Source organism: Geotrypetes seraphini, chromosome 4 (genome assembly GCF_902459505.1).
Source record: "Geotrypetes seraphini chromosome 4, aGeoSer1.1, whole genome shotgun sequence".
In the NCBI taxonomy this organism is placed as follows: Eukaryota; Metazoa; Chordata; class Amphibia; order Gymnophiona; family Dermophiidae; genus Geotrypetes; species Geotrypetes seraphini.
This window is the reverse complement of record NC_047087.1, coordinates 129,862,273-129,876,848: the sequence shown is the minus strand read 5'-3', so window position 1 is coordinate 129,876,848 and position 14,576 is coordinate 129,862,273. Positions and strand designations below refer to the sequence as shown.

At 44.4% G+C, this 14,576-nt stretch overlaps 1 protein-coding gene across 1 annotated transcript in view; it reads left to right on the top strand.

Annotated features, from left to right (window-relative positions):
* DSCAM (DS cell adhesion molecule) overlaps positions 1-14,576 on the top strand; it is a 756,178-nt gene that overhangs the window by 506,259 nt on the left and 235,343 nt on the right. The window contains exon 19 of the mRNA XM_033942926.1: positions 1,149-1,304. Coding sequence (XP_033798817.1) covers positions 1,149-1,304 — 156 coding nt within the window. The remainder of the gene's footprint in view (positions 1-1,148; positions 1,305-14,576) is intronic.

Here is a 14,576-nt window from a genome sequence, read left to right as displayed (position 1 = left end):
GATGAATAAAATGAGTGAAACCACTGCACTGTGTGAAGTCGGTGATAGGAGGAGTGAGTGCTGTATAGCGTGTGAAGTGAGTAATGGGAGGGGAGCTAGCAAAACTTCATAACAGCATGTTAAATCAGTGATGAGAGAACAAGAGAGCACTCTCTAAAGTTAAAAGGGAATAGATTCCGTACTAATGTAAGGAAGTTCTTCTTCACCCAGAGAGTGGTGGAATACTGGAACGCTCTTCTGGAGGCTGTTATAGGGGAAAACACCCTCCAGGGATTCAAGCTCCTGCTGAACTGGAACGTACGCAGGTAGGGCACTGGTCTTTGTCCTAGGGGCCACTGCGGGAGCGGACTGCTGGGCACGATGGACCACTGGTCTGACCCAGCAGCGGCAATTCTTATGTTCTTATATGCTGAAGAAATGCACCAGAGAGTGAGAGAGTGGTTAATTTCCAGAGAGATGTTTGAAAGTGTTCATTTTTTGTGCTGTTTGCTAGTATGTATGTCTCACTAGGTACATTTAGGACTTATAACTCAACTGATTACTGTATGGAACACTAATTAATGTTTCTAATTGAATATTGTGTTTGAAATCCTCTGAGTGGAAAATAGAATGAGCTTGTATTGTAACATATGTCTATTGGGGCCGGCTCAACCTATGGACCAGGTGAGGCCCTGGCCCTGGGTGCTGGTGATAAAGGGTGCCAAAATCCTAATCTGTTCTACCTTCAGACTTCTAGAGGGATAGGTGCCAGACTGCGATTTTGGCGCCCTTTATCAACAGTAACCTGATCTAGTGTCTCACCTGGTCCAGCAAAAGGGGGGAGACGTGAAAGAAAGGGGGAGATACCAGATCACAGGTGGCAGAGAGAAGAAGAGAAATACCAGATTGCAGTGGTGGGGAGGGGCGCCAATGCAAAAGTTGGCTTAGGGCGCTGCTGTCCCTTGAGCTGGCCCTGCATCTGAGCAGTGAGTGAGATATAAAACACAGAGGTACATAAGGTACCTATATAAGCCGTAACTTGAATATAGACCAGGCCTTTAGTGCATGTCATGACTGCTCTCTGAGCTATGAGATGATAACGCTGACACTATGATCACCACTGCTTGGCTTAGTGTGACACTGCTGTTTGTGCATGTATTACCTTGCAGAACTAGGTGACATTAAGAATATCACCACCTTGCAGCCATCACTTGAGCTGGATGGGCTAGAGAAATACACCAACTATAGCATCCAGGTGCTGGCATTCACCCGCGCAGGAGATGGCGTCAGGAGTGAACAAATCTTCACCCGTACCAAAGAGGATGGTGAGAGTCCTGGCATATATGCAGGCACTTTGTTTGTGATTTGTGTGAAGAGCATGTGAATTTTCTAAGATCTTCTGCTGTGAACACTGGCAAATAGTGATACATCTCATTGTATTTTAGAGTATCTTGGTAGGTTTCAAAATTAGATATGCTTGACATTCAGTACCATGCCTAGAAATGGGCGAATTAGTGCTATACATTCTACCTGTAACTATTTAGTCTAATTTGTAGACTTTTGGTATATGCTTACAGGCAATTCAAAGTCTGTCTGTTATTTGTATTTCAAATTTGTCATAGCAGTCGGTAGGGTAATATGGATTTATCTGTCTCATCTTTATTAAATACACCTCAGCTTCTTCAGCTTTTACAGGAAAGTCTCTATCAAGATGTTCTAATATTTCCTTTTTCTCCAGAATCCTTTGATGTTACTTTAGTCTGAACCAGGCACTCCTGAACAGCTGTCAGCTTTCCCCCGAAACCAGTTTGAAAGCTGCTCTGTCATCTTTAGAAATATTAGTGGCAGCAGCTTTATTCTACCTTGTTAAGATGGAGCCCATTCATTCAGAATAGGTTATCCATATTTCAAATTTTTGCTCAAATCTTAATAAATCAAAATCTCTCTTCCCTGTACCATCATCTTATCCATGATTGAGATTCTTGAGCCTTCGGAGCCCTGCATTTGAAACAGGGTGATTTGGCGGGATATAAGACCACATATAACATAGCATATATCTCAAAATGCTACCATGCAGGTTCTGGATTTAAGCTTCCTACTTCAAATTCTATATTTGACTTCCAAAATCTCAATATTGCACCTTCCTATGTTGTAGCATGGCAGTCAAGTCTTCCACAGCACTCTTTAAAATCTTATCTAAGGGATTCTTGAAGTCTGCTACCTTTTGGCAGTTCTAACTCTTCTCTGCACATTCCTGGAGACACATCCTCATTGGAAGAGGATGCTGCATCATCTGGATAGAAAGATTACTTCCTATCACAAGAAGATATTGATGTCCTTCCAGGTGACTTTACTTTTCCAAGACAAAACAGGCATCGTCATACTAGAAAAAGGACTGCTCAACTATTTCCTGAAGATCTGCTCTATATACATTTTTGTCTCAGCTCCTCCCAACAGGGCAAGATTAATGCATAGGCAAACTAGGCCTGTGCCTAGGTCCCAAATGTGTAGAAGGGCCCTCTCAATTTTTGCCAAGGTCCTGGTAAGAGAGTTGCAAGCAGAAAGAATGGTTGGCTGGGGGGAGGCAAGAGCAGTGTGTACTCTTCCCTTCCTCTGACGTCATTCTCCAGGCAGCAGGGTAATCAGCAAGCAGCAGTTCTTCCCAGCTTTGCTATTCTTTGCTGGTTTTCCTTCAGCGAGAACCAAGGGGACCCCATTCTGAAACTTTTGAAATGCATTTAAATTATGATAAAGGGCCCAATGGGCTTGCTTGCCTAGGGCCTGCCAAAGAATTAATCCTGCTCTACCTCCCAAGTATTCCATTCTAGCCTCCACAGATTACATTCATTCTTTGGGGATCAGGAGCACTTTGTACCGAGCATAAACTTTCTCACCATCCGGTAAATTATAGATTATGCGGCATCTGGTACAAAATTAATATTAAATACAAGTCCCTTCTACTAAAAAAAAAGAAAAAACCACCACACTCCAAAGGAGAAGAGGATAGAGTGGAAATAAATGCCAAATTCTCTGTCAGTGCAAGAGCTTCACAAACATCTTAGCCCAGCTCTTGCACTGACAGGGAATTTGGCATATATTTCCAATCTATCCTCATCTGTTTTTTGAGTAGAAGGGAGTTGTATGTAATATTATATTATCCTTCCACACTTGTGTTCGTGGATCTAGCATCTGGTACAAAAGAAAGACTAGCCGCGATCTTGCTTGTGGCTTGCTGTCTGCATCTTAATATTGTTAAGTTGTTAAAGTTATTTGGAACTGGGGATGCTTAGTCTAATTTAAAGTCACTTAACTTTATTTGATTTATGTTAGCTACCATTGTCAATGATTTGTAAAAGGCATACAGATAATCTATTGCTAGAGTCAGGGTTACTTACTTGTGGATTAAATCACTACCGTATTTTCGCGGATATAACGCGCACCATTGTAAAACGCGCACAGGGGTATAGCGCGCAGAAATCACGATGATATGTACAAAAACTTTTCTATACCGCGCTCAGGCATATAACGCGCATGCTGCCCGACTCTCCTCTGGCCACCCCGACTCTCCTTTCGCTCTCCCCGACTCTCCTCTGGCCACCCCGACTCTCCTTTCGCCCTCCCCGACTCTCCTCTGGTTGCCCCGACTCACCGTTCACCCGCCCTGACTTTCGGTGCACTGCCCCGCCTCTCCGTGCCTGTCCCCCTTGAAGTCCTGTCCCCCTTGAAGGTCTGCCTGTCCCCCTTGAAGATCTGCCTGTCCCCCCTTGAAGTCCTGTCCCCATCCTGAAAGCCTGATGCCCCCCCTCGACGTCCGATTCTTCTCCCCCCTCGGCAGGACCACTCGCACCCCCACCCCGAAGGACCGCCGACTCCCCAACAATATCGGGCCAGGAGGGAGCCCAAACCCTCCTGGCCACGGCGACCCCCTAACCCCACCCCGCACTACATTACGGGCAGGAGGGATCCCAGGCCCTCCTGCCCTCGACGCAAACCCCCTCCCCCCAACGACCGCCCCCCCCAAGAACCTCCGCCCGTCCCCCAGCCGACCCGCGACCCCCCTGGCCGACCCCCACGACACCCCCACCCGCCTTCCCCGTACTTTGTGTAGTTGGGCCAGAAGGGAGCCCAAACCCTCCTGGCCACGGCGACCCCCTAACCCCACCCCGCACTACATTACGGGCAGGAGGGATCCCAGGCCCTCCTGCCCTCGACGCAAACCCCCCTCCCTCCAACGACCGCCCCCCCCAAGAACCTCCGACCGACCCGCGACCCCCCTGGCCGACCCCCCCACCCCCCTTCCCCGTACCTTTGGAAGTTGGCCGGACAGACGGGAGCCAAACCCGCCTGTCCGGCAGGCAGCCAACGAAGGAATGAGGCCGGATTGGCCCATCCGTCCTAAAGCTCCGCCTACTGGTGGGGCCTAAGGCGCGTGGGCCAATCAGAATAGGCCCTGGAGCCTTAGGTCCCACCTGGGGGCGCGGCCTGAGACACATGGTCGGGTTTGGCCCATGTGCCTCAGGCCGCGCCCCCAGGTGGGACCTAAGGCTCCAGGGCCTATTCTGATTGGCCCACGCGCCTTAGGCCCCACCAGTAGGCGGAGCTTTAGGACGGATGGGCCAATCCGGCCTCATTCCTTCGTTGGCTGCCTGCCGGACAGGCGGGTTTGGCTCCCGTCTGTCCGGCCAACTTCCAAAGGTACGGGGAAGGGGGGTGGGGGTGTCGGCCAGGGGGGTCGCGGGTCGGTCGGAGGTTCTTGGGGGGGGGCGGTCGGTGGAGGGAGGGGGGTTTGCGTCGAGGGCAGGAGGGCCTGGGGTCCCTCCTGCCCGTAATGTAGTGCGGGGTGGGGTTAGGGGGTCGCCGTGGCCAGGAGGGTTTGGGCTCCCTTCTGGCCCAACTACACAAAGTACGGGGAAGGCGGGTGGGGGTGTCGTGGGGGTCGGCCAGGGGGGTCGCGGGTCGGCTGGGGGACGGGCGGAGGTTCTTGGGGGGGGGCGGTCGTTGGGGGGAGGGGGTTTGCGTCGAGGGCAGGAGGGCCTGGGATCCCTCCTGCCCGTAATGTAGTGCGGGGTGGGGTTAGGGGGTCGCCGTGGCCAGGAGGATTTGGGCTCCCTCCTGGCCCGATATTGTTGGGGAGTCGGCGGTCCTTCGGGGTGAGGGTGCGAGTGGTCCTGCCGGGGGGGGGGGATGTATCGGACGTCGGGGAGTCGGCCGGGCAAGAGGGCTTGGGCTCCCTCTTGCTCCGATCGTGGATGCGGGTGCGGGTGGGAGCGCGTGCGAGCGGTCGTTCGGGGTGGGGGTGCGAGTGGTCCTGCTGGGGGGGTGAATCGGGCGTCGGGCGGGGTGGGAACTATGTTTAAAAACTTTTGTATACCGCGCTCAGGCATATAGCGCGCGAGGGGTATGCGCGGTACGTAAAATCACGTATAACGCGCGCGTTATATCCGCGAAAATACGGTAATTGATTCTTTTTCTGAAAAGTGTTTCTACTAAGAAGCTCTTGAGAAAATGAAAGAGTCATGTGATAGGTGGCAAAGTTCAGTTGTGGATTGGGAATTGGTTATCGGATAGAAAACAGAGGGTAGGGTTAAATGGTCATATTTCTCAATGGAGGAGAGTAAGCAGTGGAGTGCCGCAGGGATCTGTACTGAATCTGGTGCTATTTAACTTATTTATAAAATATCTGGAAATTGGAACGACGAGTGAGGTGATTAAATTTGCAGATGACACTAAATTGTTCAAAGTTGTTAAAACGCATGTAGATTGTGAAAAATTGCAGGCAGACCTTAAGAAACTGGAAGACTAGGCATTCTAGTGGCAGATGAAATTTAATGTGGACAAATGCAAAGCGATGCACATTGAGAAGAATAACCCAAATCACAGTTACCAGATTGCAAGGGTCCACCTTGGGGGTTAGTGCCCAAGAAAAAGATCTGGGAGTCATTGTAGACAATACAATTAAACCTTCCGCCCAATGTGTGGTAGCAACCAAAAAAAGCAAACAAGATGCTAGGAATTATTTAAAAAGGGATGCTAAATAAGACTAAGAATGTTATAATGCCTCTGTATTACTCCATGGTGAAACCTCACCTGGAGTATTGCATTCAATTCTGGTCTCCTTATCTCAAGAAAGATATAGCGGCACTAGAAAAGGTTAAAAGAAGAGTGACTAAGATGATAAAGGGGATGGAACTCCTCTTGTATGAGAAAAGACTAAAAAGGTTAGATCTCGTCAGCTTGGAAAAGAGACAGCTGAAGGGAGATATGATTGAAGTTTACAAAAATCCTGAGGGGAGTAGAACGGGTACAAGTGAATCGATTTTTCACTCCATCATAAACTACAGACTAGAGGACACTCAATGAAGTTACAGGGAATACTTTTAAAATCAATAGGAGGAAATATTTTTTTCACTAAGAGAATAATTAAGCTCTGGAACGCATTGCAAGAGGTTATGGTAAGAGTGGATAGCATAGCTTGTTTTAAGAAAGGTTTGGACAATTTCCTGGAGGAAAAGTCCATTGTTTGTTACTGAGACAGATATGGGGAAGCCACTGCTTGCCCTGGATCAGTAGCATGGAATGTTGCTACTCTTTGGGTTTTTATCAAGTACTAGTGACCTGGATTGACCATCGTGAGGACCGGCTACTGGGCTAGATGGACCATTGGTCTGATCCAGTAAGGCTATTCTTATGTTCTTATGTACTACCCTTTAGGAGTCACTTTCTCATTTTCTCACAGCAATGTACCATTTCAAAAACAATCTTCTTCAAATATTACTTCAACAGCAACATTTTGGTAGTGATTTTTGAAGGTTTATGCAGCATTTGCATGTGTAAGTTGCTGTTTTACAGCTATAAATGATGGTACTACTACTCGAAAGGGTCCAGAGAAGAGCAACTAAGATGGTTAAGTGACTGGAGGAGTTGCCGTACAGTGAAAGATTAGAGAAACTTGGCCTCTTCTCCCTCGAACAGAGGAGATTGAGAGGGGACATGATCGAAACATTCAAGGTACTGAAGGGAATAGACTTGGTAGATAAGGACAGATTGTTCACCCTCTCCAAGGTAGGGGTTCAACATATTTTCCTATTTGAATGAATGGTTGATCAAGGTCTCGCGGCAGAGTAGGACAGGAGATTCTGTACCTGGTGTGCCGGCTGTACACCCCCTTAAGGTGTGTACCTAGGGCAGCCCTTGCCCCCCTTCCCCTTGGTACGCCACTAAAAACACATTTGACAAATAGCCATTTTTGAAACAAAAAGATAGATGTTCTTGTTTTGAAAATGGTCATGTTCATTACTGGATTTTTGTGCATGATCCGCAAAACGTCTAAACTCGTATTTAGATGTCATATTGATAATGCCACTCCACATGTATTAGAGACCACCACTTGGGAAAGAAAGAAAATAATAGAATTATACCTTAAAAATTGTAAATAATTCTATCAAAAACCTCTAACAATAAATTCCATCTTACCCATTCACAGCTAATCCTCTTTCTACTGTATATTCCTGCTCAAGACCTGTTCTTGACAATTGATGAGCTTTCTAAGATTAACTGAATCTGAGAACACCTAATCTCTTCTTTTAAACTTGACAAAACAGTTTCCAGGAAATTTTAAGAAGAAAGCAATCTCCAGAGCTTGCTTTCTAGCGTAGAACTGAAGAAAATTATGTCCAATCTTCTGCCTTCCAGGAGAAATATTAGGATTTCCTATCATATTATACCATAAAATTATGCTACTTTGTCACCCTCTGATCACTCATCCATTTCTCCCTGTTTTTCTTCCCCTCCTCTCCTACCTCTATTTTTCCCCATGAGAAATGGGATACATAAGGTCCCTCTTATGGGAGAGGCCTTAGGTATCCGTGCCAATCAGAGTCTTAGGCCCCCCCAATGTATCCCAGGATGCACTGGAAAGGGGGCCTAAGGCCCTGATTGGCCTGGGTGCCTAAGGCCCTTCTTATGGGAAGGGCCTTATGTATCTGGGACAATCAGGGTATTAGGTCCCTCCCAGTGCATCTCAGGATGCACAAGGAATGGGAATGCCCACCATTTTGCAGAGGCATGGCCTGCTAACAAGAGGGAGTGTGCATCCTTCTTGCTGGATTTCTATGACAATGCCCACGACAAGTTATGGTGGGTTGGGGGTGTTCAGATCTAACTACCTTCAGGTCACTAGACCACCAGGACCTACTTTTGGGGACTTTAAGGGGCTTTGGGGGGTCAGAAGGGGGGATTTCATGTCAGGGGTGGAGTGTGGGGGTGTGGGCCGGGGCCCAGATGTACAAAAGCGTGTTGTTGCCAAGGTAGGAAGAAGTGGGGCATCCCTTCGGCCTCTTTTTTGTGTCTCTGGTCCGGACCAGTGATAATCCATAAGCCTCTCTTGTCCAAGTCTTGTTACTTCAGGGAGCAATATCCAGTGGATTTTGAGATCCATTTGATAAACACTGACTATTTTTTAGGCTCTGGTACTCAAGACACTAAGTGTGACACTCAATTTTTTCATATGGTAACACAGTTACTGACAGGTCTAGCTAGACCTGTCGGTAATTTTGGGCCCTTAGTAGCCATCACTAGATGCCTTAGCGATGTTAGTGCATTGATTGAAGGGCTTGTTTTAATATTAATGGCCTTATTTTAATACTAATGAGGTCATTGCATGGCAGTCAGAGAATGATCATATGTATGGAAAAGCATGCAGTTGGCCATTTTGTACATCAGATCTGCAAATTAGGTTATCGCTAAATCAGTCAAATCAATCGTTAGACGGTCAAAGTTTTGTGCAGCCAAGCCTGAGACTGGTAATAATGATTGTTTTAGTAGTGGTCTGGATCTTCCCACATATGAGTGGACCGAAAATGGCGGTTTCACTTACTCAGATGCAGCAAGACCAGGATAACCACAGCTATCGTGATGCCAGCTGTAGAAGCCTAAGAGAAGCAATGGTAAACTAAACTAAACTAAAACTTAACTTTATATATCGGGTCTTCAACCAGAGGAAGCTCGATGCAGTTAACAATAAGTTAAAAGATAAGCTAAAATACAAAAGGATTAGTTTTCAAAATGTTTAGCAAATAGAAAAGTTTTTAAAGATTTATGGAAAGATTGAAAAGAGCTGGGACACCTCAAAATTAAAGGAAGTTCATTCCATAATTGGGGAAATTTAAAAGCCAGAGAAGGTTAAAATTTTTGACTCCTTGAATTCCTTTCTTAGAAGGGAGGGAAAGTTTAAATCGATGAGTGCCTCTCGCATATGAAAATGTATAAACATTCTATAAAAAAGGAACAAGAAGAACAAAAATACCATATAAAAATTTAAAAATAATACCTAAACATTTAAACTGGATTCTGAGATTAATCGGGAGCCAATGGAGACTCAAAAGCAAAGGAGTCACGTGGTTGAATTTGCTTTTTCCATAAATCAACTTCGCAGCAGTATTCTGAATCAATTGAAGTCTTTGAAGGCAGATCTTTGTGATGCCAAGATAAATGGCATTACAATAATCTAGTCGAGATAGTATAATTGATTGGACCAAGACAGAAAAATGACATTGATGGAAAAGAGGTCTAACCTTCCTCAGCATTTGTAAACTGAAAAAAACATTTCTTAACCAGAGAATTTATTTGATCCTTAAAGGTAAGGGAAAGTATTCCCAAAATCTTGGAGGAGAACTCAATTTGTAAGAAGGCTCCAGAATCCAAAAGTACAGTGGAAGGAAGATAATCCAATTTTGGGCCTAACTACAGAAGTTTAGTTTTGGCTGCATTTAACTTCATCTGGACAGACATAGTCCAAGTTTGAAGTTTGGAAATACAATGGTTTATTTTAAAAGTTAAATTGGTAATATTTGAGTCGATCTCGATCAATATACAGATGTCATCCGCATAGGTAAAAAGCATTTCCCAAACTGACAACTTGTAAGTGTTCAAAGTTGTCATATAAAGATTGAACAAGATTGGGGAAAGTGGAGAGCCCTGGGGAACCCCGCAAGGAGGCTGTCAGGAATTAGAAATATTACCATCAATATTAACTGAGTAAGATCGAGACAATAAAAATTTAGAAAACCAAACAAGGACAACTTGATTAAGTCCAATATCTGAAAGTAATTGGAGCAGAATATCATGATGCACTACATCAAATGCCGCAGACAAATCAAACTGAAGCAAAATTGAACATTTATTTTGTAGCCGTAGTTGTTGGATTTTAGAAAGAAGAGAGATCAATAAGGTTTCAGTACTAAAATTGGAACGAAATCTATATTGAAAAGGTTGAAGTAGTAGAAATTTCTCCAGATAATTGGTAAGTTGACCAGCTACAATTGATTCTAACAACTTTGTCAATAATGGTATATTAGCAATTGGTCGATAATGAGAGGGGATAATAGGATCTAGATCTGATTTTTTTTCTGCAGGGGGCAGGAGTGTTATTTGCCCCATAGATTGCCTCATAGATTAGTAATAATAATAACAACAATAACAATGCTTATATTCTGCAATTTTCATTATAAAATGGTACAATGTGGATTACATAAGAGATAAAGCTACTTAGTTAATAGGAGCTACATAAAAGAGGTTAAAAAAAAAAAGTCACATCTAATAATACCTTAAACAAATTAGTTTTCAAATTCTTCCTAAACTGCAAATAGATAGATTCCTGTTTAATTACCAATGGTAATGAATTCCATATTAACACAGCTTGATACATAAACAAAGCATTAAAGATCTTTTTATACTTTGTACATTTTGCTGAAGGAAAGTATAAAGTATAAAGTCAATTGATGATGGTTATATAATAACCTATCAGCCGTGTAGGGTGTTACAATGTTATATAAATAATCTGGAGCAAGAACATGAATAATTTTTAAAATTAGCATTCACTGCTTGAAATCTGTATGGGCTTCCACTGGGAGCCAATGTAATTTAACAAGCTGATACGTCTACATGCCATAATTTTGCTGCTATATTTTGCATGGTTTACAATTGCTTCACTACTAGCACTTTAATGAGACAGCCAGCATACAGGAGAGTACAATACTCTCTATGTGTGGTAATATAGAAGCTCGAACCACTAACTTAAACTGATTAAAAAAAAAAAAAAAGATTTCCTGATGCATCTAAGGTGTCTCAATTTAAAAAACAAAACAAAATCTTTTTTTTTTTTTTAAGGTTTTGATTTATTTGTTTATTAACTGGGAGGGTGGAGGAAAATTTCTTTGTGCAGTAATATTTGTAAGGTTTGTTGCGCTTATTATATAATGTACAAATATGTGAATCATTTATTACACATTTGTAGTTTGAAAATCAATACAGATTTTTAAAAAACGAATTTAGCACATTCTTTTTTTTAATATTCTTTATTCATTTTCAAAATTACATTAAGTGTAAAATATATTCATTCACAGTAACAATAAATATATCACTTATAAACAATCATTGGTACATTATATAAATTTTATCCCTTCCCCTTTCCCATCCCTCCCATCCATATCTTCCATTATTATATAATATATGTAATAAGAAAAATACCCCCCTCCCTATATCCTGAACTGATAATTAAAAGGGAAATAATTTTAGTTAATCCTTACAATATTTTGTTAATGGTTTCCACACATCCTGAAATTTCTTAAAGTATCCCCTTTGTAAAGCAATAAATCTTTCCATTTTATAGATATGGCATAAAGAATTCCACCAAAAGTTATAATTTAATCTCTTCCAATCCTTCCAATTATATGTAATTTGCTGAATGGCAACCCCAGTCATTATTAGTAATAATTTATTGTTGTTAGCAGAAATCTGACTTTTTGCTCTCATTTCCATACCAAATATCACAGTATCATAAGATAATGCCACTGGGTTTTCTAATAAATTATTAATTTGGTCCCAAATTGATTTCCAAAAATTCATAATATATGGGCAATGAAACAATAAATGATCTAAAGTTCCTACTTCTAGATGACAATGCCAGCATCTATTAGACAAAGAACTATCTAATTTTTGCAACCTAACAGGGGTCCATAACGCTCTATGTAACAGAAAAAACCAAGTTTGTCTCATAGATGCAGACACCGTACATTTCATCCTCCAAGACCAAATTCGTGGCCATTGACATGCAGTAATTTCATGCTTAATCTCAATGCTCCAAATATCTCTTAAACCAGTTTTTAATTTCTTTTTAGTAAATCCACTTAATATTTTATACCACTGGGCGGCCTGGTGACCCAAGAAGTCTGTCTGAAAACAAAGAAACTCCATACTATAATGATTATTAAGGTTTTTCCAATCAGGGAACCCCGCCTGAATGGCATGCTTCAGTTGCAACCATCTAAAATTTTCTGATTTATTAAGTCCAAACTTATGCTGCAACTGTGAAAATTCAAGCATAGCACCATTAGAAATAACATCATCCAATATACGTATTCCTGCTATCATCCAATGCTTCCAGACTAGCCTTTCTCCGCCAAAGCCTTTCTCCAAAGCGGAGACTTAGAGGAGACATGATAGAAACCTTCAAGATCCTGAAGGGTATAGAAAAAGTAGACAGGGACAGATTTTTCAGATTACGGGGAACCACAAGTACAAGGGGGCACTCGGAAAAATTAAAAGGAGACAGGTTTAAAACAAATGCCAGAAAGTTCTTTTTCACCCAGAGGGTGGTGGACACATGGAACGCGCTCCCGGAGGCTGTGATAGGCCGGAGCACGTTACAAGGCTTCAAAGAAGGTTTGGATAGGTTCCTAGAGGATAAAGGAATTGAAGGGTACAGATAAGAGTAGCGGTAGGTTATAGGGATAGTCTGGGACCATTGCTCAGGCAATGGGCCTGATGGGCCGCCGCGGGAGCGGACCGCTGGGCGAGATGGACCTCTGGTCTGCCTCAGCGGAGGCAACTTCTTATGTTCTTATGTTCTTAATTTGAATCTTGGAGTTTACCCATATAGATTGACTTGTAGATTTGTAAATTGGAATAGTTGTTAAATTGCTTACATACCGTAAAGTTTTCCATGTATCGGCTAGTATTCTGTTGTCCTTACTGTAACTAGGCATTTTGATACTGAGCACATGGCACAGACGCAATGGAGACATGAGTTGCCATTCTATCCATAACCAGTCTGGGAGTTTTCCTATGAGTTCTGGGAAGATCCAATACATACCATGGCGCAAAATATAGGCTTGATGGTACCTATAAAAATTTGGAAAATTTACCACTCCCTCTGAAATTGATCTTTGTAAGGATACCAAAGCCACTCTAGGAGTTTTACCCAGCCAAATAAATTTTAACAGAATGCTATTTAATTTTTTATAAAAGGACCCTTGAAAATATACCGGTAACATACCCATCTGATAACAAACCACAGGCAAGATCATCATCTTAATAGTTTGGACTCTCCCCCACCAAGAAAGGTGTAAAGGATTCCATTGCTCACACATTTCCGTAACCTTCTGCAACAACGATTTTTCATTTATTTTCATTGTTTCATCCAATGTATTTTTAATCCAAATGCCTAAATATTTTATTCCATCTTCCTTCCAAAGAAAAGGAAATGAATCAAATAAACCTTTTGTACAGTGTACATTAAGTGGAAGAATTTCTGATTTAGACCAATTTATCTTATAGCCTGAAAATTTCCCAAAATTCTCAATCATTTTAAGTAAACATGGAATGGTTACAGTGGCGTACCAAGGGGGGAGCGGGGGGGCAGTGTGCCCCGGGTGCCAGCCCTAAGGGGGTGCTCCCGGCCTTGCCGTTCAGTCCCCCCCCACCCCCGAAGGACCGCTCGCCCCACTGACCTTCCTGCACCACCTGTGAAGCAGCCCGCAGCAGGATCGCGAAGTCAGCGTCAGCGATCCCTGCGCTGCTTAGGCGCTGCTTCCTGCGCCGCGATCCCGCCCCTCCTCTGACATCAGAGGAGGGGTGGGACCGTGGCGCAGGAAGCAGCGCAGGGATCACTGATGCTGACTTCGCGATCCTGCTGCGGCTGCTTCATAGGTGGTGCGGGGAGGCCAGGGGGGCGAGCGGTCCTTCGGGGTGGGTCGGGGCATCAGGCCTTCAGGGTGGGGCGTGCGGGCAGGCAGTCAGGCTTTCAAGGGGGAAGGGGTGACAGGCAGGCAGGCAGGTCTTCAAGGGGGGACAGGCCTTCGGGGGGGGTGCAGACCTTCAAGGGGTGCAGGCCTTCAAGGGGGGGCAGGCAGGCCTTCGGGGGGGTGTAGGCCTTTGGGTGGGGTACAGACCTTCAAGGGGGTGCAGCCTTCAAGGGGGGGGACAGGCCTTCAAGGGGGGAAAGGCAGGCAGGCCTTCAACGGGGGGACAGGCCTTCAAGGGGGGGAAAGGCCTTCGGGGGGATGCAGACCTTCAAGGGAGTGCAGGCCTTCAAGGGGGGGTGCAGGCCTTCAAGGGGGGGGTGCAGGCCTTCAAGGGGGAGACAGGCCTTCAAGGGGGGGAAAGGCAGGCAGGCAGGCCTTCAAGGGGGGGCAGGCCTAAAAGGGGGGGACAGGCCTACAAGGGGGTGGGACAGGCCTTCAAGGGGGGGAAAGGCAGGCAGGCAGGCCTTCAAGGGGGGACAGGCCTACAAGAGGGGGGAGAAGCTACAAGGGGGTGGG